This window comes from Anoplophora glabripennis, unplaced genomic scaffold, assembly GCF_000390285.2.
Source record: "Anoplophora glabripennis isolate ALB-LARVAE unplaced genomic scaffold, Agla_2.0 scaffold461, whole genome shotgun sequence".
Taxonomy (NCBI): Eukaryota; Metazoa; Arthropoda; class Insecta; order Coleoptera; family Cerambycidae; genus Anoplophora; species Anoplophora glabripennis.
This window is the reverse complement of record NW_019416554.1, coordinates 257525-281962: the sequence shown is the minus strand read 5'-3', so window position 1 is coordinate 281962 and position 24438 is coordinate 257525. Positions and strand designations below refer to the sequence as shown.

At 33.6% G+C, this 24438-nt stretch overlaps 1 protein-coding gene across 5 annotated transcripts; it reads right to left on the bottom strand.

Annotated features, from left to right (window-relative positions):
* Positions 1–1325: 1325 nt before the first annotated feature.
* Positions 1326–22203, bottom strand: LOC108910614 (transducin beta-like protein 2). Of its 5 annotated transcripts, XM_018715294.2 has the most exons (7): positions 18026–18450; positions 17480–17689; positions 9038–9258; positions 8379–8565; positions 5069–5260; positions 4824–5009; positions 1326–1732 (listed from the first exon to the last, which is right to left on the bottom strand). In XM_018715294.2, the coding sequence occupies exons 1-7, from the start codon at positions 18162–18164 to the stop codon at positions 1515–1517; spliced, it is 1353 nt and encodes a 450-aa protein (XP_018570810.1). In that variant the 5' UTR covers positions 18165–18450; the 3' UTR covers positions 1326–1514. The 5 variants fall into 5 exon arrangements, with proteins under 5 accessions (XP_018570810.1, XP_018570809.1, XP_018570808.1 ...); XM_018715293.1 differs by lacking the exons at positions 1326–1732; positions 4824–5009; positions 5069–5260; ... (1 more) ...; positions 9038–9258; positions 18026–18450 and adding exons at positions 15043–17194; positions 22084–22203; XM_018715292.1 differs by lacking the exons at positions 1326–1732; positions 4824–5009; positions 5069–5260; ... (1 more) ...; positions 9038–9258; positions 18026–18450 and adding exons at positions 15043–17194; positions 21990–22053.
* Between the last annotated feature and the right edge of the window lie 2235 nt (positions 22204–24438).

Genomic DNA, 24438 nt, shown 5'->3' with positions numbered 1-24438 from the left:
CAATACAATAAACATTTAAACATTCCTTTATCCCTTTGCGTTATAGGCTAGGTGGTCTTGAGGAGAGATTTTGGCTAAATGAAATCAAACATTCTTTTACATAACTTCGATAAAAATGATATACATCACTGATCCGTTTTATATCTGTTTCTAACGTTTTACTAAACCAGTACATCTCACAGTAGAATATCAGTTCCTTCTCTTGACAAATATTTATCTTGATTCTTACAACACTTTATGAAAAGTTTGCCTTTTTTGAGTTTTAAAGATGTCACTATTAAATTATTGCAAATTTTTGAATCGCAACTGTCGTACCTAATGTGTAAGGACATTTCCTTTGACAATATCTATTTTTTTTTGTCAACTCCTATATACAGGGTGTAACTTTAAAAGGAAATTTTTACAGACTCGAAATTTGCCATTTTTAGTGAATTTCGCTTTATTTTATGTTTATCATCCTCAAAATACGAAAATTGTTCGATTGTTTTCGTAACGTCACTGCAAATATAAATTTTTGTGTCTCTTGTAAAAGAAATGATGTCGTCAGATAATTTACAATATTTAACTGCATAATTTATACGCATACTTTTATTCTATCTATCTTTATCTTCTGTTTAAATTTTTGTCAAGATAATGTTACTCATTAATTTTATTTAAAGACTATTTTATTGTAAATTATATGTGAAACAAACAAAATGTATATTTTGTAATAGCAATAATTATCATTCACTTTTCTAGGTTAATTTAATCTAGTAATTACAAAAACATAAAACTGTTCTAGGATTGTGACTAATTATGTCTAATGAAAATGAAACTGCTTTTGCCAACGATAATTCCATATTCTTTCCTTAAAATCATGAATTTGGCAGCTGTGATGGGTTAATTTTTTAGAATGTGTAAACATTTTTTAAAATCATTTCAAGTTTTTAATAAAAAGTATTTGTTACTGTTTTCTAAAGCACTGCGTTTAGTTTGTGAATTTGTGTCAATGACCTTTGAAATTGACCCAGTTTAGTTGAACTACTCGTAGTATCGAACCACCTTATAATTAATTATTATATTTTAGTTCAAGATTTTCTAGTACCATATGTGCCCCTTCATTTGAAAACACCCTGTAGACTAATAAAATTCAAATTAATTATAAATAAGTTAGAAATAGAATGTTTCACTAAAATGAAAAAATAAACTTGAACCGATGCTAAATGCATTTGCTAGTGAAATTTTTCACAACATTATATTTCCATTGAGTTTATGTGATCTTGTAAGTAAAATAACATCCCTTCTGCCGCCAAATTCCTCGGATTTAAATCAAACCGCAATTATTTAATAAGTGAAATTTATTAAAATTCATATTAAAAATAGAAGAATATACATTTGTCCCTTACACTACTTTCAAGCATATTTGCCTAAGTTGAAATTAACAATTCAAATATATTTACTTTATAAAAAACGAGAAATTTCAAAAACACGAACGAAAAATATGCAAAACAGGGTGCGCAGGAAACGGAACAACATTATTTCTTCTCAACAGAATCCAAGAAAGCCTGGCTGTCGACGATTAGTTTCTGAAGCCTCTCCTTGGTCGCTGAAGTTTGACTCTCCTTCAGTTTCTCCTTGGCCGATTGGATGTTGCAGCGATAACCGGTGACATTGTGGAAAACTCTTATATGTTTGTCCCCGGACACCAGTATGTACTTACCAGTTGAATCAAACAGCAGACATGTTATATTTCCTAAAAACAAGCACATATTTGTTACAAGAGATATTCCGGGTGATTCATTTGAACATGGCAAAAATAAAATCTTTGAGAAATTATCATAAACGCAAAAAGGATTGACATAAATTAAAATTACATACATCAGAAACCACAGTGTCGTCTATGAAAATCTTTTAGTTAATTATAAATCATATAGAAATAAGCACTATCAGTAAAAATGTAGAAATGTTTGCCCTTTACGTTCGAGACATAGTTCTACTTGACGAATGAAATGGTCGTATATGTGATGGCACTACTTGTCTCATTGCTAATGAATTGTTTATGGATGGCATTATCGATGGCTTGCACTACGCCATGACCATTATCAATTGGTGCTAATACAGGGTGCTAGAAGTTTGACTGTCTTAATTTTGCAGATGATAGAATACAATAAAATAAACAAAAAACCTTATATACAGGGTGTTTGGTAAGTCGATGCATTCCTTGCAGGAGGTTATAGTACAAGCGATTTGTGATATATTTCCTTAATATACCATATTCCGAAAACGCTTAGTTTCTGATCTAGAGGGTGATAAAGTTTTAATAAAAAAATGGAAATTTATAAATATTGCGGAAACCGCTCAAAATATTTTAATGAAATTTTATATGCTTTGACAATTAACAACAATACATGTTTTACGATAAAATATTGTTTTTAGTTTCACCAGTGGCGTGCGCACAGGCACGTCTTTGGATATTTTTAAAGAAAAAAATGATACGCTACTGATTTTTATTAAAATAAAAATTATTTTTCAATTCCTTGTTCAATTTGGAAGAGTAAAAAAAATAAAATCGATTTATTGCATGGCGTATTCCAGTTTCAATAATTTGAAAAATAGCAGAAATTATGCACTCGGCTTTTTTTTGTACCAATTTTATTACAAAAAATTATTATTCCTCGCAGTCTAAAAAATTTGTATCAGTTTTTAGATTCACTATTCACTATCTAAACAAAAATTAGCAAGTTGGCTGTGCACTCGTTTTTATTATTATGTGACAAAATTAATAATAGCTGACACTTTGAGCGTTTGAGTGTGAAGCAGTTAAGTGCATAATTTCTGCTATTTTTCAAATTACTGAAACCGAATTACATGCAATAAATCGATTTTATTTTTTTTTTACTCGAAAACGGTGCGTCATAAGAAAAACAGTCGAGATACCACTTCTCTTTCAAATTGAGCAGAGTATTCAAAAATATTTTTTATTTTAAGAAAAATCGGTGCTGTATAATTTTTTTCTTTAACAATATCTAGACATGCTTGTGCGCACGCCACTGGTGAAACTGAAAACAATATTTTTATCATAAAACATGTATTGTTGTAAACTGTCAGAGCCTGTAAAATTTCATTATAATATTCTGAGCGGTTTCCGCAATATTTATAAATTTGCATTTTTTTATTAAAACTTTAACACCCTGTAGATCGGAAACTAAGCGTTTTCAGAATATGGTATATTCAGGAAATATATTACAAATCGTTTATACTATAACCTTCTGCAAGGAATGCATCGACTTACCAAACACCCTATGGTCCTAAACTCAACCATTTTCGAGAAAAAAATTATCAAAATCTCCATCTTGATGTACAAAAGTTTGATTAATTAAGGAATATTGACACATGCGTGCGTAGAATAGCATAAAATACAATGTTTATCACTTTTTTAACTTCTTAATTAACTGTTTAATTCCAGAAAATAATTAGCATTGTAATAAATTTAAAATTCGATAAAATTCATATCGAACAATGTGACAACAGCGGGGTGGACAACACGAGGTACTAAGCTGTCCAGCATTACGCAACTGGGTTGGTATCTGGAATTCGACCGTGTCGGAGTGTTTTTTGAGTACCACTATTTCATACATACATTTTCTTGAGGTGTTTTCCAGCGAGTGCGCGAAAAATGGATTCGAAGGTGTCGTGCGAGTGTCGAAAATGGTGATGGACATTTTGGGTATATGTTGTAGTTTGTTTTGTACTCGTGCGCTTAAAAATTACTAAATTTTGCTTTTTGGTAAGTACCTAAATTATTTTCAATATGTATTATTATTTGGATGACGTGAATCTTTGGGTACTTTAATTACGTATTTTTCAAATTTATAATTTGATTAAAAGTTAAGTTCCTGATTTAATGGACTCATAATTACTAAAATTCAAGCTAAAATTTAAGCACAACACTATCTTCGTACAAAACAATTGTCTAGAAATTTACTAAATGTTTCACAATAAAAGTTGTTTACATTTTTTCCGTAGGACAAGTCTGGCATGTGCACACGTGGTTTGCATCAGCTGATGCAGGTTCAGCGCTGTTGTCATGTTGTGATGAAACTCCCCAATATTAACACTCGCTGCATTTTGAAAACTGTTAATCTTACGCTCCTGCAATATACAACTTTTTTGTTCATTTATGATTACTCTATCTCATGCTGAAGTAATGGCAGTCAAACTTCTTACATCCTGTACACCACAAACAATGCTGAAACATCTAATGTTCAAAAAGTCACAAACTCTACAATAAAATGGAGAGGTGTTTTGTCGAGTATGAACCAGACCCACCATAAGATGTCTAAAACTCAAATCTTCAAATGATATGTCTTGTGGAAATGTTAAGTATGTGTAAGGGTCTCGTTAGTTCTCTGCCAGTAAATGATATGGTTATTATATAGCTTTGCCCCAAAAATTTACGAATACCGGCGTGGTAGGAAAATTCATTATCTCCTAAACCGAAACATGAGAATTCCTGTGAGTACGTATTTTATAAACTCCAACAGCCATCCACAAAATTCTCATTGCAAAAGTTGCCATTGTTACGCTTTTGCATCGTAGTTTTCTCTCTAACACGTTAGTACTTGATAGACACGTTAATGAACTTAATTGATTACTATACTAACGTGAGTCCAAAAAATTACACATTTGAAGATTAGCTCTATGATTTTTCCCAATCTATCAAAAATGAGTTATTGAGGATGACCTGTCTTAAAATGCCACAGGTGTTCCTTTACAAAATAGAGTAATCCGCTTTTAAAATGTCACCGAGTTAAAATAAATCACCCTGTACGGCTAGTACTGACCCGCAAACACATTTTCGATGGCGTAATCCAGCTGCCCTGTAAGAGTAGAATAGAAACTTAAAGTGTTGAAGGTGGCTATAACGATAACCTCCGCATCGGGTGACAACGCGATGAGAGCGTTGTTGCTGGCCTGCTCGTACTTCCCCGACCTTATTATGCGGGTATCCTCACCCAACTTATAATTGACTACAAAAATTAACAGTAATTAATATAAAAAAAATGGTCCTTCTAATGAGACCTCTTACCTTTCGTGTCGTACAAATGCCAAGTTCCGTCTTTGGACACGGTGGCCATATGCGAAGAATCCACGTCGAAAGCTACATCGTACACCCCGGAAGAATGTCCGCTAAGGGTCAGCTGCTTGACTTGCTTGATTTCCACGAATTCTCCCGATTTATTGAATATCACCTCCCACACCCTAGCCTCGGGAGTAAATCCTGTAATAAACAACATACATAGGTAGTAATCGGGAGTAAACAGAGAATATAAGAAAGAATATTGATGACTGTTATCAAAATAAACACAGAATTGAATAATAAGGGAATCGTGCTTTCTCGAATCTCTAGAATCTCTGTTTCTCTAAATTCCCTAAAGGCTAAGTCAAACAGAAATAATTTAATATTTCCCTGCAATAACTAAAGTTGAAGAATGAACTAGGTTTAAGAAATTAGTTTCCAAAAAACAAGCACATATTTTTAAACATATGAAATAAATTTGTTAATATATTTTGTAAAACCATTAACGACCTTGGGGGATCGTGACCCACACTTTAGGAGCCACTGAGCTAGTATAACACATTTTAAACATTGTTACCTTCAGGATATCCAGCGAACACCAGGAAAATTAGCGAAAATAAAAGAGAAACTCAAAAAAATTCCTATCCGCGATATTATTGTAAAATTGTCTAAAGGAACATAATACAAGACATCTCTCGTCTCGTGAGTCAAAAACTTTTATTAGCTAACTTTTCTATTTAAACAAATAAGTGAGGAAAACAGTTTTTTCACTTTGCAGGGAAAACCATCAATTTTAGTGACTCACAGACAGCTTGTAGGGAATACAATTATCTACAAAATTGTAGATAATGTATGTATTGCATTGTATTGCAAAAAAAAAAGAAAAGTGCCCATTTTTAATTTGTTTATAACTATCGCATTTATTCTTAAAATTTTATAAAACCTATGACAAGTTGAGGGACTTTTTTCGAGTAAAAATTTTATTTGCTTGGCCTAAAAGGTTAAGCATAGAAAAAGCACTATACAGGGTGAGTCATTAATAATGGTATACAGCTTAATGGGAGAACGTCAAAATATATCAATTGAGACAAACTTGCCTTAATCAATTGTTGCTCCTTTTCGTTCTACAGTATGTTAAAGTTGAAAAAATATTTTCGATTTTTTATACTACATTTTAAGTACGTGTGAACCGATTGTTTTGAAAATTTGTAGATTTACGTTTTTTGAAGTGACAAATACGAATATGCCAACAGTGCTGGGGTCACATCTAGGGGGCGCTAGTTATACTGCCCTATCAATGTAAAAATATGTCTAACTTTTTGTATTTTACAATTTTAAATTTTTTAACCAGAAAATATTGAACTATGTTCAATTGTAAATAAAAAAGGTATACTTGTTACAATTCGATAAATTCAACCATTTTCGAGATACAGACATTTTAAGTTTTTAAGATTTGTTGGGAATTAAATTTAAAAAATTATTTTTTCTAAAGTAGTAGGCATTGACATAATAAATTGACAGCACATTATACCCGAGAAGTAAGAGGATATTTTAATAGAAATCTCCCGCACCCTTGGGTTGGACGCAATAGCGAAGTACCTTGGTCTGCACGTAGCCTTGATTTAAGTCCACTGCATTTTTCTTTTGGGGCTATCTTAATTCTCTAGTTTACAAAGACATTATTAATAGTCAAGAACAACTGTGGACAAATATTCAAAAATCAGTTCATATTATCAAACAACATAGAACTTTATTTTTTAACATCAGACAAAATTTAAATAAGTGTATTGAAGTCGCTGGTGGTTTCTTTGAGAATCTTTTATTATTAATAATTTCTTAAGATATTATGCATAAAAAAATTCAGTTGCTGTAATTGTCAATTATTAATACATTACAAAATTTCAAACGTCTGTATCTCGAAAACGGTTGAGTTTCTCGATTTGTAACAAGTCTAGTTAAAAATGTCGACACAGCGGGATAATTACTTGTGACACATACAAGGAACAACTTTTATTTAACTAACAGTAAATCATGTACGAAAAAAAGCAAAGTAATTTTTTTTACAACACGTGGACTTTTTACACGAATCATGAATCATCACACTTGAACCATAGACCAGTTAGATCAGTGGCTCTAACAGTGCTGACAACTCTTAAAACACAAATATGATTATTCATATTACAACAAAAAAATTGTATAATATAAAAAGTTACACATATCTTTACATTGATAGGACAGTATAACTAGCGCCCCCTAGACGTGATACCAACACTGGTTGTATATTCGTATTTGCCACCTCTATAAACGTAAAACTACAAATTTTCAAAACAATCGGTCCATATACATACTTAAAATGTAGCAAAAAGCCAAAAATATATTTTTAACTTTAACACCCTGTAGAACGAAAAGGAACATCAATTGACAAAGGTAAGTTTGGCTCAATAATCACTATATTTTGACGTTAACAATCTGTCATTAAGCTGTGTACCATTATTAATGACTCACCCTGTATATAAAAATCGTTTTATGTCGACAGACTCGGTAAATCTAAACAGTTATAAGGTAAAGGCTGATCTCAATAACAATATTATGGCTACTTCAAACTCAATGAAATCAAAGTATTTCACATGGGTCAAATATGGGACTTTAGTACTACATTTTTTTTTACTTTGGTATGTTTACTTCTTATGTAGACGTGAAGGTGTGTTTCGAGTATGCCATTAAAAATGTTAGCAAGTATTTCTGGTTTCATTTAGTCTTAAATCAGCACTACCAAGGAATTTTTAAAATTTATCATTGAAAGTTTCATTTTTAATATTAATATTAAGAAATACTGCACAAACGTATACATTTGATGAACATTATTTTTCAATTAACTAATTACTTACCCCTTTATCGAAATTTTGAATAAAATTACCTTTCGCGCTATGAAGCAGTAGAAAACACGATAATATAGTACAGTCCGTGCGATATTTGTTGAGATAGAATTCCAAGAAGACCCCTGCATCACTTTCTTGGAATTAACAGCATTGAATACCCGAGGTAGAAAGATATTGATGGTGTGACATTCACCCTTCATCCGATTGAAATGATATGGACTTAAGTTAAAAGCAATGTAGCAAGAAAAAATGTTTTATTTAAATTCTATCTTAACAAATATCCTACGGACTGTACTAAATAGAAAAACCGCTGTCTCATCTAAATAAAAGGTTGCCTAATCTACCGGTTGATGTATATTTTATCGCATTAGTTTCTAATTTCTATAAAAAACCTCACATTTTTAAATATTAGTACCAACACTGATTCGAAACATACGTACCAGTAGCGACGACGAAACGACCACAGGGTGATATCTTCGCGCATGTTGTGTTCATGAGATAGGTATCGATTTGGGTCAGTTTCTGGCCCTTCAGGTCCCACAACACCAGGTCGGTCTTGTTGGAACAGGTCATGATGAACCTCCCATTACTGGCTATGCCCATTCCTATCACGTCAGTTTCGTGTGCCTAGAAGTTATGGCACGAATAAATTAGGATGAAGCTAATTAAGGGAAATCATTTGGCAAATAAGAGATACTGTTAGGTCATTTGAACAATTAGAAGTAACAGTACTAGCAAACAATGCTTGTCACTAGGAGGTAAATCATGGACAAGGTCGAGTCTGCCAAATAAATACTCAAAAAAAAATCCTGACCCAAAAATTGTCATTGGCAATGGCTGTGTTAATTTTAGGATTCTGAGAACTGATGACAATGTAACGGGTTGATTCTGATTACAGCAAAAACGGATTTTTACAAGGAACTAGCATTATACGAGTTATTTATATACTCATTCTCGTTATATTCATTCACGGTATAATGGTTTTTTAATTCTTCCAAGTGTGTCTATTGTTTATTACAAAGTTTTTATTTATATGTTCTTTTTTCGAAAGGCATTTAAAGATATGAAAATGTAATATATACTAGTGCCAGCATCTTACCTTTGGAAATGTTAGGGCCTTCGATGCTTGCAACCATCCGTCCTTCTTCTTTTCGACCTTGTACACTTCCACGGCGTTTTCATTGAATTTGTTGATGATAAACGCTTTGGAATCTGGGCTCCACTTCACCAAGGTGGCATAGTCGAACTCTATGTTGACTCGAAGGGATTTTCGGTCTTTGTGGGTAAGATCCTTCGTGTCCCAGATGAAAACTGCCCTATCTGCCAACCAAAAGAAAGAAATACATTGTAAATTGGATCAGTTTAACTGAAACAATTATAAAATTAGTGTAGGTATCAAAATGATGTTTTAGTTCAGATGTACTGGTTGTCCAAAGGAAAAAGGACGTTTGCTATGGGCGATTCAACTTGAGCTTTCCTGGCACAACTTAGCTGGCTGATTTACGAGGTAACAAAGTTTGTTTAAAATACAATATAGCTAAGGCTGTTTCGAATGTGAAATTTTCGATATTCGCGAATGCGGATACAAATAACTAAAAATGAAGTACAAAAGATAAATCAAGAACTTCTGTGAGTGTATGCAAAAGTAAAATGAAAAATGAACACATGGAAAATGAAAATATAGAGGGTGTATAGGAACGACCTTGAAGATACCTAAGTTTAAAAAAAACATTTGCTTGTACAAATATCTTAGGTCAAACATTGGTGGAGATACAAAAAACTTTAGAATTTTGATGCCACTGAGTGTTTGGAAAATTTGATTAGGGGATTTGATCCTAATTGTATTTCAATGAAAAAAAAGTAGGTCTCTAGCAAAACAAAATTTGTGCCAAAACAAAAGTACCTAAACTTTTATTGTTATAAGGAAACATATTATTTACGATTCTTCATTATTTAATTAGATATTCGCAATTGATAAAACTGCAACAAAAAAAAAAAAGAGTACACAAATTTAAATTTTCCAATATCCGTAAATACAACATTACATCACTGATAGAAATACTGTCACGAATTTTGCCATAAAATTGACTGTATAGGCTACACGTTTATTAAAAAATCCACAATTATTTTTTCATTTTCTACCCTCCCTTGTATACTTTTGAGTAGGTACACCTACCCAGCAAAAAAATAAGTATAGATACTTAATGTTTTCCTTGATACGACCGACGTCTTTCTTATTTGGACACCTCGTACATAAGGAAAGAAATTTTGTTTTATGTGACAAAGAACTCGTGTGACCGTTTCTATAAATGTGTATTCTCGTTCGATTCTCCCACAAGAACCGTTGTAACTGTAGTTAATCGTTATCTAGAAATCAATTAGGAGCGGATACACGCCATTAAGAGGTTGTTGAATTCTGCTTTCTTAACGGGTACGGTATCGAAAGAAAGTGCGATGGACGTTGGCGTTAAAAATACGTTTATTTTGCTTATTTGCTAAATGCAATTTACGAATTACAAGGATCGCTTGCGAGTCGGCTATAAATAGACTTTATTTGGCGGACTTTCTACTTTCACTCGTCTCATGGTATCCAGCTTTTACGCAAATCTAAAAATGTGTCTTCAGTGGAAACTGCGATGCTCGACTGGAGAGGAAAACTGTAAAAAATGGTTGCGCACACCATACCAGCCAATGGTCACAGTCATTTTCTCTTCAAATTTTTAAAAATAATGGGTAAAAACAAGATAATAAATCTAGAGGTCAAAGATTCAGATCTGGTGATCTAATGGCTGCTGGGAGAGGGCGACAAATGAATTTTAATTTAATTTCAGAATCATAATACATCGTCATGTTAGAATGTTGTCTCGTGACTCTGAATCACAATACACAGACTGGGCTAAGTGACCTACTAACGAGATTTTAACCGGTTAAAGAAAGCGGAGAAATAGCGCATATATCAATGCACCGCACCCACGATCTTTTTCTCTGCTGTTAAAAAGTGAAAGTTCACTTGTGAAATCGTGGTTCGACTGAACAAATTATAATAAAGCTATTATACCTTGTCAAATGAACAAAGTTTTGCTACCTAAAAAACATGTATAAATTGTTGTACATGAATGCCATTATCTGTTTTGTGTAGGTTTAAATTTCGATGATTTTGTAAGTACTCTGAACTGATTATTGTTTACTAATAATGCTGAACCTACCCCAATTATTTTACACGGTTGTCAGCTTGTGTAACTTTCCAGGAATCACCCATAAATTGGCGTATACGCGAAGTGTGAGTTTAACTTTAATATGCTAGTTACGTGAATTAACAATTAAATTGAAAGCGTGTTTCCGTGATAATTGATAGAATAAGAATAAAAAATTACATTTCTTCAAATTTTGGTGATGTAGGTAGAAATTATATTATTTGTTAAATCTGAATACAGTCAGTTTGTAAAAACGTCCTAACCCTAATAACTTTTCTTTAGTACCTAGGTACTAATGTTTCTAATGTTTGAATCCGTTTACGAAAATTTCGAATCTGTACGTCCAACCTTTTAGGGATAAAGTCTACGGTTAAATTACTTAGGACTATAATAAACCATCATTTTTCATTGAAATAAGTCATTTAGTTTAAATAAGTGAGAATTATTTCATGTGACTATCGGAAAAAAGTATTGTTAGTGAAATCTGTGAAGCTAAAACTTTTGAAAAATAATATTCAGCGAGTTTTCAAGAACATGTAGTGGGCATAACCAGAGTTATGTAATGTTTATGTATGTTTAACGTTTTATCACTATATTGTTATTCAACTTGTTTGCTTATTATATTTGAATTTACCTAGTTACCAGATTACCTTTATATTTAATAAATACTTATTCACTTATTCTCATGGTAGGCATTACACTTCGATGTTTGATATACAGGGTGTCCCAGAATAATGTGTTCACGAAAATTTTTTGAATTTTGTAAATAACTTGAATACGTGTTATTCGATTGTGATTATTTTTGAGGTGTGGACTTTTGTTCAATCTACATATTTGGTATTATAGTGTTTTTTAAAATTTAGAACTCCTACAAAATTGATGTATGGTGATGATATCCGTTCATAACTTTTTCCTCTTTTGGGCAATAATGACGACTATTTTTTATTTGATAGGTAATACCATTTGGAAGTTTTTGGGCCTCTTGTAGAATTTTGATTAAATGAGCGGTTTGGGTACAAAAAAATATTTTTTAAATGTATGCATTGTCTTGCCACCCATTTAACAAAGTGCTAGTAGACTCTCATTTTGTAGGTTGACTGTAATTTCAGTTTGATCTTTAAGTCATTGTACCTACCAATTCTGTTTTACCAGAAGCGGAATAATAAATATTCACAATGAACATGTGTATGCTCAAGAAAATCCACATGTCAAAGTGAAACATTATCAGCATGAATTTCGTATCAATGTTTGGTTTGGGATTATTGATAGCATTATTATTGGCCCTGTTATTCTACCCAATAGACTGAATGGGGAATTTTATTTAGAATTATTGTAAAACTCGAGTTATTGGAAGATGTGCAGATTCAGAGCTAATATGTGGTTTATGCATGATGGCTCTTCACCACATTTCACTGTAAATGTCCGGCAGTATCTGAACCAAAGATTCTCTCGATGATGGATCGGCAGCGGGAATAATGTTCCTGTTAACTGGCCTGAACGTTCACCAGACTTAACACCTTGTGACTCTTTAGGGTACTCTGAAAACAACAGTGTATGCTTCCACACCTAATACTAAGGGTTGTGGAAGCATATCCAAAATGCCATGTTTAAAAAAATAGCTTTTAAGAATGGCAAAGGGTGTCCTTTAGCTTTCTTCGGCGAATTAAACTTTATTGTAGAAGCAATGATGGTCATTTCGAACAGTTATAAAAAGTTGTACTAGATTTAATAACATCAACTTTGTTAAGTACTTTTGTCTCTAGAATTTTTTTATTGTATTTGATTGTTTTTGCGAATTATTTCAATAAAATTAGGTAGTTGTAAATAACTCTAATTCGTCGTATGTGTTTGTATCCATATCAAAAAATGAAGTAACGTGGTATATCTTATCGTAATAAACATTCATTAAGAGTTGGCAGGTACGACTTAAAAATCAAACTGAAATTACAAACCTATCAATTAAAAAATAGTTGTCATTATTGCCCGAAAGAGAAAAAGTTATGAACAGATATTAACAGATCAATTTTGTAGTAGTAAGTTTTAAAAAACACTCTGTATAATACCAAAATTAGTAGATTGAATGCAAAAGTTCACACCCCAAAAATAATCAAAATCGATTAATTCAAGTTATTTACAAAATTCAAAAAAAATGCACGAACTTTGAGGCCATCTAGCGGGCAAAGGAAGCGATTTTGGATATAGGTGAATAAGCCTAAATCTGCCTATTTTGAGTCCACAAATCCGAGGTCTTCCGTTGTACACGTTATTCTGGGACACCCTGTATTTAAGCGACTATCGCAATTGTATATATCATTTGGACATCTTAGAAACCAGTTTGCTCAACATTATTTGCCTTATTGCTTAACGCTCGCAAAGGAAATTTCTCGTTAACACTTTCACTTCTGTCAAGCCGCTGCGAGTGGTGAAGGTTAGGTAAACAGGTAAAAGAAATACACAGCGGAGTATTTATAAAAAGTTTATTAAAAAATATGGTACGTACATCGTACCAGTGTGCTTTGACATTGCGAACACAGCCAATATTTGCCCGACACTGTTATTTTTTTAAAATTTTTTTCATACAAAAATAGAAGTCGGTCGACGGAAACTAAAGACAAAAATGCAACAAAGGAACTTCAAAACGAGAATTAAAATAGGCAATAGCTGTTTCGACATAACGAAGTATGAGTAAAATCTGCAATCGGTTGTTGCAGACAACTTCACAATTAAAACTTAACCTATTTAGGAATCCCTTCAACAAATGTGGAACTAATCAGTTACAAGAAGAAACAATGTACCGATAAAACTGCGAGTACAATAAAGTATAATTTAGAATTTTTGTAGGCGTGATTTTTTTTTAATTCCGTTGCAAGAAATAAGTAGGTATGTTAAATTTGTGATGTGTGTAGTTTGTGAAAATATCGAGTTCATTGACGAGATAAAGTCGATGGTCTGCAAACATTAGTTTCTCCCTGTAACTAATCGGAACGTCTTGTGCACAACAAAATACTATTTAAAATAATCAGTCTCAAAAAATTTAAACCTCCTAAATTCTTACAAGGAAAAGGAGGGAAATTATCAAATTTCAATGAAAAACTGAAATTTAAGAGGACTTAAAAAGCATAACCTTACGTCCCATAAATTTTATCTAGTTGAATTCATGTACGTTAGGGTAGCCCAAAAAAAAAGGAATATTTTTTTTCGTGTCTCTTGTGAAAATATGTTAGTTTATCATGTTTTAAGTCCCCTCAAAAAATCAGTTAAAAAAAAATTTTTTTAGAGGTCGCTCAATATTTTTAAAAATTCCAAAATTGCCAAAAATTGAATTTTTTTCTCGTTATTTTATCATTTTCAAATCAATATTTTAATTTCTAAAGGTCACTCATAATTATTTATACTTTCAAAGTAGTGTACCTATGTTTTTGAGCGACCTCTAAAAAATTAATATCAACGAACTAATAATTTTTTTTTATTGAATTTGATGAACAACAGAATAGAAATAAATCACGAAGCACTTAAATTTTAAAAAATTATCACAGTGAGGTAGTAAATTTAGCCTCGAGAAATTTTTTAAGTGTCTCGTAATTTATTTCTAACGCAGTCCACTCTGTGGGCGTGGGTTCGAATCCCACTTCTGAAGTTGTTTACATTCATCAAATTCAATAAAAAAGATTATTAGTTCGTCGATATTTATTTTTAGAGGTCGCTCGAAAACATTCTAGGTACATATTTTTAAAGTTAAAATAATTATGAGTGACCTTTAGAAATTAAAATATCAATTTGAAATTTTTAGAATCGAGATTTTTTTCAATCTAGAAAATGATAAAAAAAAATTAAATTTTTGACGATTTTGGAAATTTTTAAAAATCTTGGGTGACCTATAAAAAAATTTTTTTTGAGCTGATTTTTTGAGGGGGCTCTTAAAACATGATATGTTAACATATTTTCACAAGACACGAAAAAAAAATATTCCTTTTTTTTGGGCCACCCTGTGATGAGAAAAACACCAAGTAAAACAAGAATTTAACAAGAGGTAATGCTTTTTAAGAGTCGAGTAGCACTTTTGTTTGGGAGAACAGTTATTGTCGTTTTTTTTTGAATACTGAATTCAGTGATATGTTCGTGCGAGTCTCAGACTCCAAAATCGTGATTATTTGTTTAAATCTCGCAAACTGCCAAAGTTAAATCGTCACCAGTTAAAATTACACACAATTACATAGAACTACATAAAAAAATCGTTAAGGATATCCACAGTTCTTTTAATATCGAGGTGCGAATTCAACGTGCACATTGAAAACGTGACGTGGCATAATTTTTCCAATTACAAAAAAAACATTTGTATCGCGGGACCATTAAAATCCACTTTCCTGTGACCTATCACATAAAATCTCATGAGAATCACTCGTAATTCTTAACCTAAGAATTAAAAAAACGAGATTCAAGTTTAAAAATCACTAAAATAAGAGAGTTGTACAAGGAACATGCTGGGATCTATTTTAACAACAGTTCTCCTTATAATATCACACACATTCACACACACTGCACGTCACGTCATGGATGGGGGGATGGAGAGATGAAGGCGTTTCAATAAATTATAAGCGGGATGCGATGAACGACACGAGACGAGACTCACAGGTGAATCTTGATTGTGATGCGAGACTCCAAATAGTCCCGGAAGTCCTTGCGCACCCGCCACAGCATCAGTTCCATGCACGTGCAGGCGTCCTCGTAGCTATCGTGGCCAGTGTCCTCGCACTGGATCTCCCGATCCAGTACGGTGGCCGCCAGGTTCTTGAGCGAGCGTTTATAAGGCAGCCCCTTCAGGTGCGGAAACGAGTGGGCAGTGTCCACCACGTTGCAGTGCACTATCTTGAGCGCCCGCAGGTCGTTTTCCAGCCCGTGTCCGATGAGCACTGTATTCTCATTGATGATCTGCAGCAACTCGCTCTGCACCTGCCGCAGGGGCTTGGCCTGTTTCGATAGATGGCTAGCGGTAATTCCCGAAAAGCGAGTGTTGTAGTCCACAATTTCATTCTCGGGCTTCACGAAGGCATCGTATATGGCGCGCCCCTCTACGTCCACCACCGATACTTTGGTGCACTCGAGACCGCGCACCGTGTAACACATCTCACAGTCTACCGCAAAAACTCCGTAGGTGCCGTCTAACGAGTGGCATTTGCCTGGCTGCGTACGCACATAATCCTCGAACGGTCCATTGGCACCACTTATGATGCCGTTCCACACGTGGACGCGACCCCTGGTACAACCCGGAGATCCCTCTTTGCCTCGGCAGCAGTTGTATTCTTTCTGCCCGTGATTCTTATCGCCGGGACTGTAGACGCCTCTGAGCCTTCCCCAGTGGTAAGTGCACTTTTCACGGGTGATGTACTTGTTGGCGGTGGTGTAGAAGATGTCGCCGCACCTTACACAAGTGCGTTCGTACTGCATGCTATGCGCCATAGGCCATGTGCTGGACTTGTGCAGTTGGTGATGGGGGGAGATCTCGTGATCAGACACGCTAACCAATTCTTCAGAGTCTAAGCTGTCTCCGGAGTCGCTAGAACTGCTGGAACCCTGCCCGCTGTCGTTGGATTCGTATTTGGGGACGAACTCCCTGGCATTGACGTCAAACTTGGTTTTCTTGTAGTTTAGGGTGTGGGTGGGTGCCCTAGGGCTCTTGTAAATCATTACGGACCCGTAGCAGTACACCGTCTCCACCGGATAGCCATAAAGCAACAACTGGTCGGGGGTGAGCATGTATGTGCGCAGCAACTTCTCGAAGATATCGCAGGCTCCCGGGAATTTGGAGAACTGTTTCAGCGGCCTCACTTCCATCATGCATTTCTTGATGTCGGGCTCCGAGGAGGAGAGCTTCTTGGCTCTAGTCTTCTTCTGTTTTTCTGTCGAGGATGGTTCCCTGCGACGATTTTTCCTCTGCCTACGCGACAGGCCCTTCTTTGTTCTCGGGCTGGGTTCCACTGAAGGAGATCGGCTACTTTCTTTATTGCACTCTGAACTTGAACTGGAGCTTTCGCCGCTGGCTAAACCGCCGGGGTCTGGATCTTCTGCACACAAAAATAACATTTCAGCACTCGTGTGTATAGAGACGCAGTGAATTAGCACGGAGCCATCTCAATCACACCGCTTTTCCAGTCTTTAAGAGATTTTTTATCTTTCGAATTAATCTCGACATTGTGTTTTAATTGAACATTATTTATAACTTGCCTTAAACTGTTTAAAAACAAAGCCAAAATATATTTTCTTTTTAAATAATAAGCAGTGGCAAATGGAAGGGTATAATTTAGAGACTGAATATTTTATAGCAAACCAATAATAATAAGGGTACTCACCGTCACCGCATGAAGTCAAATATTTGCCATTGCTGCTAAAATCCATATCCAAGATTGAGCCAGTATGTCCCTTCAGTGTTGTCAGAAGCCAAGGGTGGCTGAAGGCCTGTTTTTCGTTCCTCGCAGTCCACCTGTTATCAGCTACCTTTTTTTTTGCTTTCCCGCTATGAGTGGCATCCTTTCTTTTCTCGGAATGTGACGGTATCTCATCTGCGAAACAAAGAAAATTTAGCAAAAACGTCACTTTGACATCGCCGTTTCTTCTGTCACGTTCATGTTGGTACGAGACGTCCGAACGAAAAATTACTAGCATGAAATGAAAACAAAATTAATTAACCGGCGTGATTTTAGTAATCTAGAATGCACTGAGCCGCCCCCCCCGTCACGCATAGCCCACTACCCAAAATAACCTCACAAAGCACGTGCTTCGATACCTCGTAATGTAGGACTCGGCATCTGCATTTTTAACGGTATGAGCAACTTAAACTGAATAAATAACCACTTCGCAGTTATTATATTTTCAGGAAATAAGGTAAAATATCTTACTTTTCGTTTTTTGTACAACTACATCCTCATCTTTGCGGATTAATTTTATAATGTACACTAAAATCAGCACTCCGGCACCCACAAATACCGCCGTCAGCACAGTCGGGTGGGTTAATAAACTAATTGTTGCATTTTCCATTTTTTCCTTCGGTAAAATCACCGTTTTTTAATAAAACTCAAAATTTCAGCACACCACGCGGTGAGATACTCAAGCGGCCGCGGTTTCGCAAAAACTGCAGACAAATACACGGCAGAGTTCCCTGTAGACAACGCGCGAAATTTGAACTTTCATTCGGCTCTTGTAAGATAAAACTGTTCGACTGCTGGGCATTCTACTGCTCGTAAGGTTAGCAAGCCCCATGAATTCTACGGTGGAGTGACTATACAAACAATTCCGTCGAAATCTCGCGACAGACTGAATAAAGGCGCGCGGTGCACATCGAGTTATAAACTTTTTCTTTTTGGTATCGCGATACGTATTGTCCTCTAAAAGAGCGATTACCGATTCCGAATAAATCGCAATCTGCCACACAGTGCACGGTTTATTATTATTTTTTACATACCTCCGTTGGTTCATTCAATCTTGACTGCGTTCATAGTAAATAACTGAAAAACGTACTACGCACACAACTGTCTCTGTAACTTGTAGAGTAGCAAACCAGTCCACGTTATGATTATCACTAAATAATTATTATTTTACTCGGCTCGCTGTTGACGCATATTCTGGTTTCCCGTTGATATTTACCAGTTATTTGATGATGCAAAACCCCGGGAAATACTTTAATATGTTGAAATTTTAGGAAATCGGGCGCAGCGTATTTTCTAACTTTTTATATGATCTGCGATAATAAATCCATACATTTTATGCATCAGACTTTATAATTCCTAGTATTCTAAGTATACCTACATAGGCATACGTAGGTATGATAGTAGTAAGATATTTATCCTAACAGTGCGATGTCAAATAGCTCAAACCACGTTTAAGTTAAAAAATTAAATGATAAATACCCAATTAGTTTTACTGAAATAAATCTTAATTCTGTGTCCACCTTGGACTCACTTCCGATTTTGTCCAAACATTGTACGATAATTAAGGACTTACTGAAGTAGTAAGGCTAAAATTTAACCTTTCTAAATTTTCAGGAGGTATCAAAATTTATTTCTGGTTCGTATCGGATATTGACAATACTTTCGTCAGCTTTTTGAAACTCAGCCAAAATTTCGGTGCAGATTTCTGTTCTGACGTAAACTGATTGTAAAAAAATAACAAAAACATACGTCACTGTCTCTATTCATTGCTTATTTACAAAACAATTACATTTAGAATTCTTGATGTTCAGATTATCAGTAATGGCGCGCATTAGTTTATTTATAAATATTGAAGTATCGACCAGATCTTTACTATTTCACAATGACGTGTCTTACCACGATATCATTAATTCTGTTGGATATAGTTTAATGATGCTGAATAAGTTAATAAAAATATTGACTAATGAGCGATAAACTCCTTTTAGACAATGAGTAGGTAACTGTAGGTATATTACTAACCATATGAAAAAATCTAAGCATAGTGACTAATATATTAAACAAAACGATTAGAACAGCTTGGTTTCGATGAGTAAGCGCATTCTTGAACTAGGCTGCCGTATATTTTATATACCTTGTTTCCGGAATCTCCCACACTGTGTTAAGGTACATGCACCTAATGGTATGGTAATCCTGTATTTTTAGTACCTGATTCAGGTACCGAGAACTACGTTTTGGGTTAAAAATCAAATATCATTTAGGACTTAATACATCGTTAGTTCGTATTTTGAGCGCTGCCAAATTGGATTTTTGTTTAGATTTGTTAATGGTTTAAGTTATACTACTACCTATTTGTTATTTAGCGCATTATTATCGTAAGCGATAAATTTTTTGTTATTAATATGAATGAAATAAGGAAATGCCTTACCCAGACAATTTATAAAAGCATCAGCATCTACGAAAATACCGCTACTACTAACTTTGCCACTTGCCTCTTGTTCCCAAATCAAATTTACGTGTCATTGTACCTCGTTCGTAGCGCCACGGTGGCAAAATAAAAAACTTGACAAAGACAAGATTTGTAAAATCGCTAACCGATAACGGTATTCGCGCTAGTTTATTATAACTCAAAATGGCATAAAAATTACCAGTGTGTTAATACAATATGAAAATATATCTATCAAAACATTTCTTTTAATTTTGTATAGAGTTATCTTCGGCTTGCTTAATTCATTTTTTTAGATGTTGGTGTTGGTACATGCATGGTGCGAAAGAAATGATCTTAGTAAGCGCGGTACTTGCGATACCCCTTTGTCGTCGACCCGACAGATCTCTGCAATTTCAAGGCCATACCGTAGTTGTCCCATTCAAATCGTGGTCTAATTGTAAATTCTAACGCGACCTTTCAGGAGAGCACGTATTCGCGTAAAAATATCGAAATAGTTGCCATTTTCCATCAAATAATGTTTACATTATTATTCACACATAGTAAGCTTACGTGCACAGCGGCTAGCTACTGTTCTTAAACTAATGGATTATATAACCTTAAGTATCTATCCAGTGACCTGTATAACCTGCCATATTAACCAATCGACGATATAAAAGAATAAGTAGATTCGCTCTAGTCATAAGAAATACTATAAATAGTGGTAATAGTAGTTGAATATGATTTAAAGTACATGTCAAAAACTTTCTCTAGGAGAAAAAGCCGGTTACTATTATTATGGTAGTTAGTATGTAAATAAACAATAATTATTATAATATGCGTGTGTAGAGACAGGCAGAGATATTTACCATCAAATATGGGACTTTGAGTGTTCCATATTGATTTTTGTATGTGCATAATTTTTTTTAATTCGAGTATACCTACTTTATTTGTTTCTAAGAAAAATGAAAATGCACATCATTCTACTTCTAAATCGTCACACATTTAAGATAGTCAAAGCAGTTATGTGTGAATTAGTCCGTAGGTGATTATTCTGCTGTTATCAAAACAGTAATTATACAGGGTGATTTCCAAATGAAATAAAGTGTGGTGTTTTAAAGCAGATTACAGTTTACAACTTGGAAAAATGGCAAAAATAAGGGCAAAGGTTTTTTTCAAGTTTTTCTGTTGTAATTTTTTTGTGTCTAACGATTTTCGGGTAATTAATTTTTTAATTAATTGTCGCCAAAAAACTTTCAATACACACCTGATTTAATTGTTATCGAAATTTTGATTTGTTTGACACGAAAACGATACGGTAGAGAAATTAATTCAAGCATTGAGGATAGGATGAGCAGTGGCAATCTCATTCTATACCAAGTGCTCCCTCTTTTGGATTACTTAGTACATTTCAGGGCTCAATTGAAAGTCCAGTTGTCATTTTCACATAATTCAGTAAGGAAAATGAGTAGCATTAATTTTAGGTATTCTTCTAATTTATGTGAGAAAAATTACATATATTATATTCAAATTTGATAATTAATTACAATTTACAGGATGGGGGAAATATGAGTGCAATTTTTATTTGTACTTTTTTTTTAACTGAATTATGTGTTATTGATGATTATTTCCAGCTGTTGAAAGAATATTTCAGTAAAAGTTTTATTACCAAATAAAGCAATTTTTTTATGATTATTAAATCAAATTGGTATGAAAAATGCATGGCTGATAGCTAATAAAGTAATTATTACCTGAAAACCGTTAAGTATGCAAAAAAATACAAGAGAGAAAAAACTTGAAATAATCCCTTACCTTTAAGATAAAATAAAAGCTTCGGTTGTAAGGTCACCTACAAAATATTTGCTTAGTTGTATTAACTATTAACATTAGCACATAAGAATACACAGTAACTAGTTGAATTTTGTATCCGTTATCATTAGGTAGGTACATCAATTTCTTTATAATTTTTTATTCCATTATTTACGTATTATAAATTCTCAAGACCATACTCACGAGCGGTTTTAACAAATTACGAAAAGTACAACCTGTTCTTTCACTGACACAAATACAATCGTACTTCGTCGAATAAAAATATTTACCAACGCACCAACGATAAACGCCTGTTATTCAAAACACTGAACTAATTCAGATTATGTGCACCATTTCTGTCGGAGGATGTTAGCCGAATATCAGCATCTTTGAATGCTAACGAGTAAGGAGACGATTTGCCCACAATATCGGTTTTTAATGAGCTTTAAATGATCTACAACTGTACCTGATTCATCATAAACCAGCAATGTTTGCGGTCTTTGTTTTTAAAAACAAAGTGTAAGGTACCTTATCAACTGCGTTGCAGTAGGGTACACAGATACACACTTATGTATATGCTGGCACGTATTTAGATTTGAATTGCATAAATCTTATCGGCGTTCGGTTTTGAACAAAGGATATAGTGACACGAATGGTATGTATAATTAAATATATGGCACATCCGGTCAGTGGGTCAGTTCTCAAAATAAAGACGTTTTGAATCATCATTTTGATATCCTCTAAAGGCAAAGTTCATAGAGATTAGAAAGCATTATAGCTATTTTGAAAAACGGGCGTGGGCAATATTTGTAATGTCGTTCTTTACAATTCGTCTTAAATAAACTAACTATGCTGTATCCCTCAACCAGTGGCGGCGGATATAATAGGGGACGCTGTCACTGAGAGTTCCAGTGATAAAATTTCGATGCTATTAAATCTAAAAATTGGATAACTGTATTAGATGATCTCCTGTTTCTAAGAAAAAAATGTAATTATTTTTTGTTCATACAAATATGACGTTAACATTAGTTATTCAAAAAATGTATTAGAGTAGGGGTTTTAATTTTTTTTTAAAGATATGCCACTTGCTGTTGCTCAAAAATTTTTAAAATTCTACGGTAATACTTTTATCAACTTTTATTTCTTACACAGAGGGCGATACACAACTTTACCTGGTGATACATTTTCGTTTGCGAGCTACAATGCTGAACTTAAAAATGATATTTATTTAATAATTGTAAGCATTGGTGACATAATCATGTCAATCATTGTCGGACATGCTGTGAGATATCGGGTCTAAAGAACTCCAGAATTTCAAGGCCTTTGAATATTTTGGAAGTTGGATAAGTGCACTTAATTTCGGTCGTAGTTTCTGAAAAGAAATCTTCGACTTTATTCAAAAAACGATCGATTAAATCTAAGATAAGCCTTCAATATAGTGAATAAATCGAAAGTAACTCCAAATTTATTCGTTTCACAAAAAAATTTATAGGAATTATTTGTTAGAAATTAAATTTAAAAAATAATGTTACTAAAAAAAGGCAAAAATAGTCTAAGCGTAAAAATTTAAAATTTTCTGTTGATAATAACCCCTTAAAAAATTTAAAGTAGTTATGGCAGTGAGTTTTTTGGCTCTTGATAGTACTATTTACTTATTATTACAAATTATATGTCTCATTATAAAATAGAGGTACCAAGTGAAAACGTACAACTAAATTGCAATAACCTAACTTTCGAAAACAATTATTATCCTTACACATTTGTTTTTATTAACAAATAAATAATATGTACTTAAAATGTAAAAACATATCTTATTCATTCAGATGTCTATGTGAAAAAGTCTGTTTTTGTCGTTCTCTATTAAAAACGCGATAAAAGCTAGGTTAGTGACCGAATACGGTGGGTCAAGATTGTCTCGGCGGTCAAGAGCGGTCCGAAATGGGGTTTAAATAATGATTTGAAAATTTACTTTCAGCGTAAATATGCACATTAAAATTTTTTAATAGCGTATTCGTATTCTACTCATTTTTCCCTTATGTTCCCTTAAAATTAATGACGTATGACTGAATCACCCTATATATTTTTTAAATTTTAGCACTCTCGAAAACGAAGTTTTGTATTGCCTGTGATACATAAACATTTTGTTTTATTTTGGGGTGTAGGTATTGTTACTAGGTAGAGTTTGGCGTATACAATTCGGGTCACCCTGTATTATATTAAAAATAGAACGAATAAAAACTCCCATACTTTTTTGTGAAATATAGTGTTTGTTATTTTAGTTTTATTTACTAGTGTCATAGATTAATTTTAAATTCAAAAAAGTATTTTCAAAATAATATTTTAGATCGAAAAGTTTTATTTTTTATACATTTTTGATAGGAGATACAGGGTGTTAAAAACTTCAAATCTAATTATTTTCATCGGTAGAATATTCCATTACAGTTTGGCTAAACTTATCATTTACACCCTGTATAATTCTTATAATATTTAATTATTCTATTCTCTACCAGAAGAAACAATCCTAAGTAAAATGTGGATCTTTCAGTAACTATTTTTACGTATTGGTCTTTGTCAAGAGTGATGTTAAAACATCAAAAACACAAGATATTTCTTTGAAAGATTGCATTGTTTATTGAGAACTATTAAAAAAATA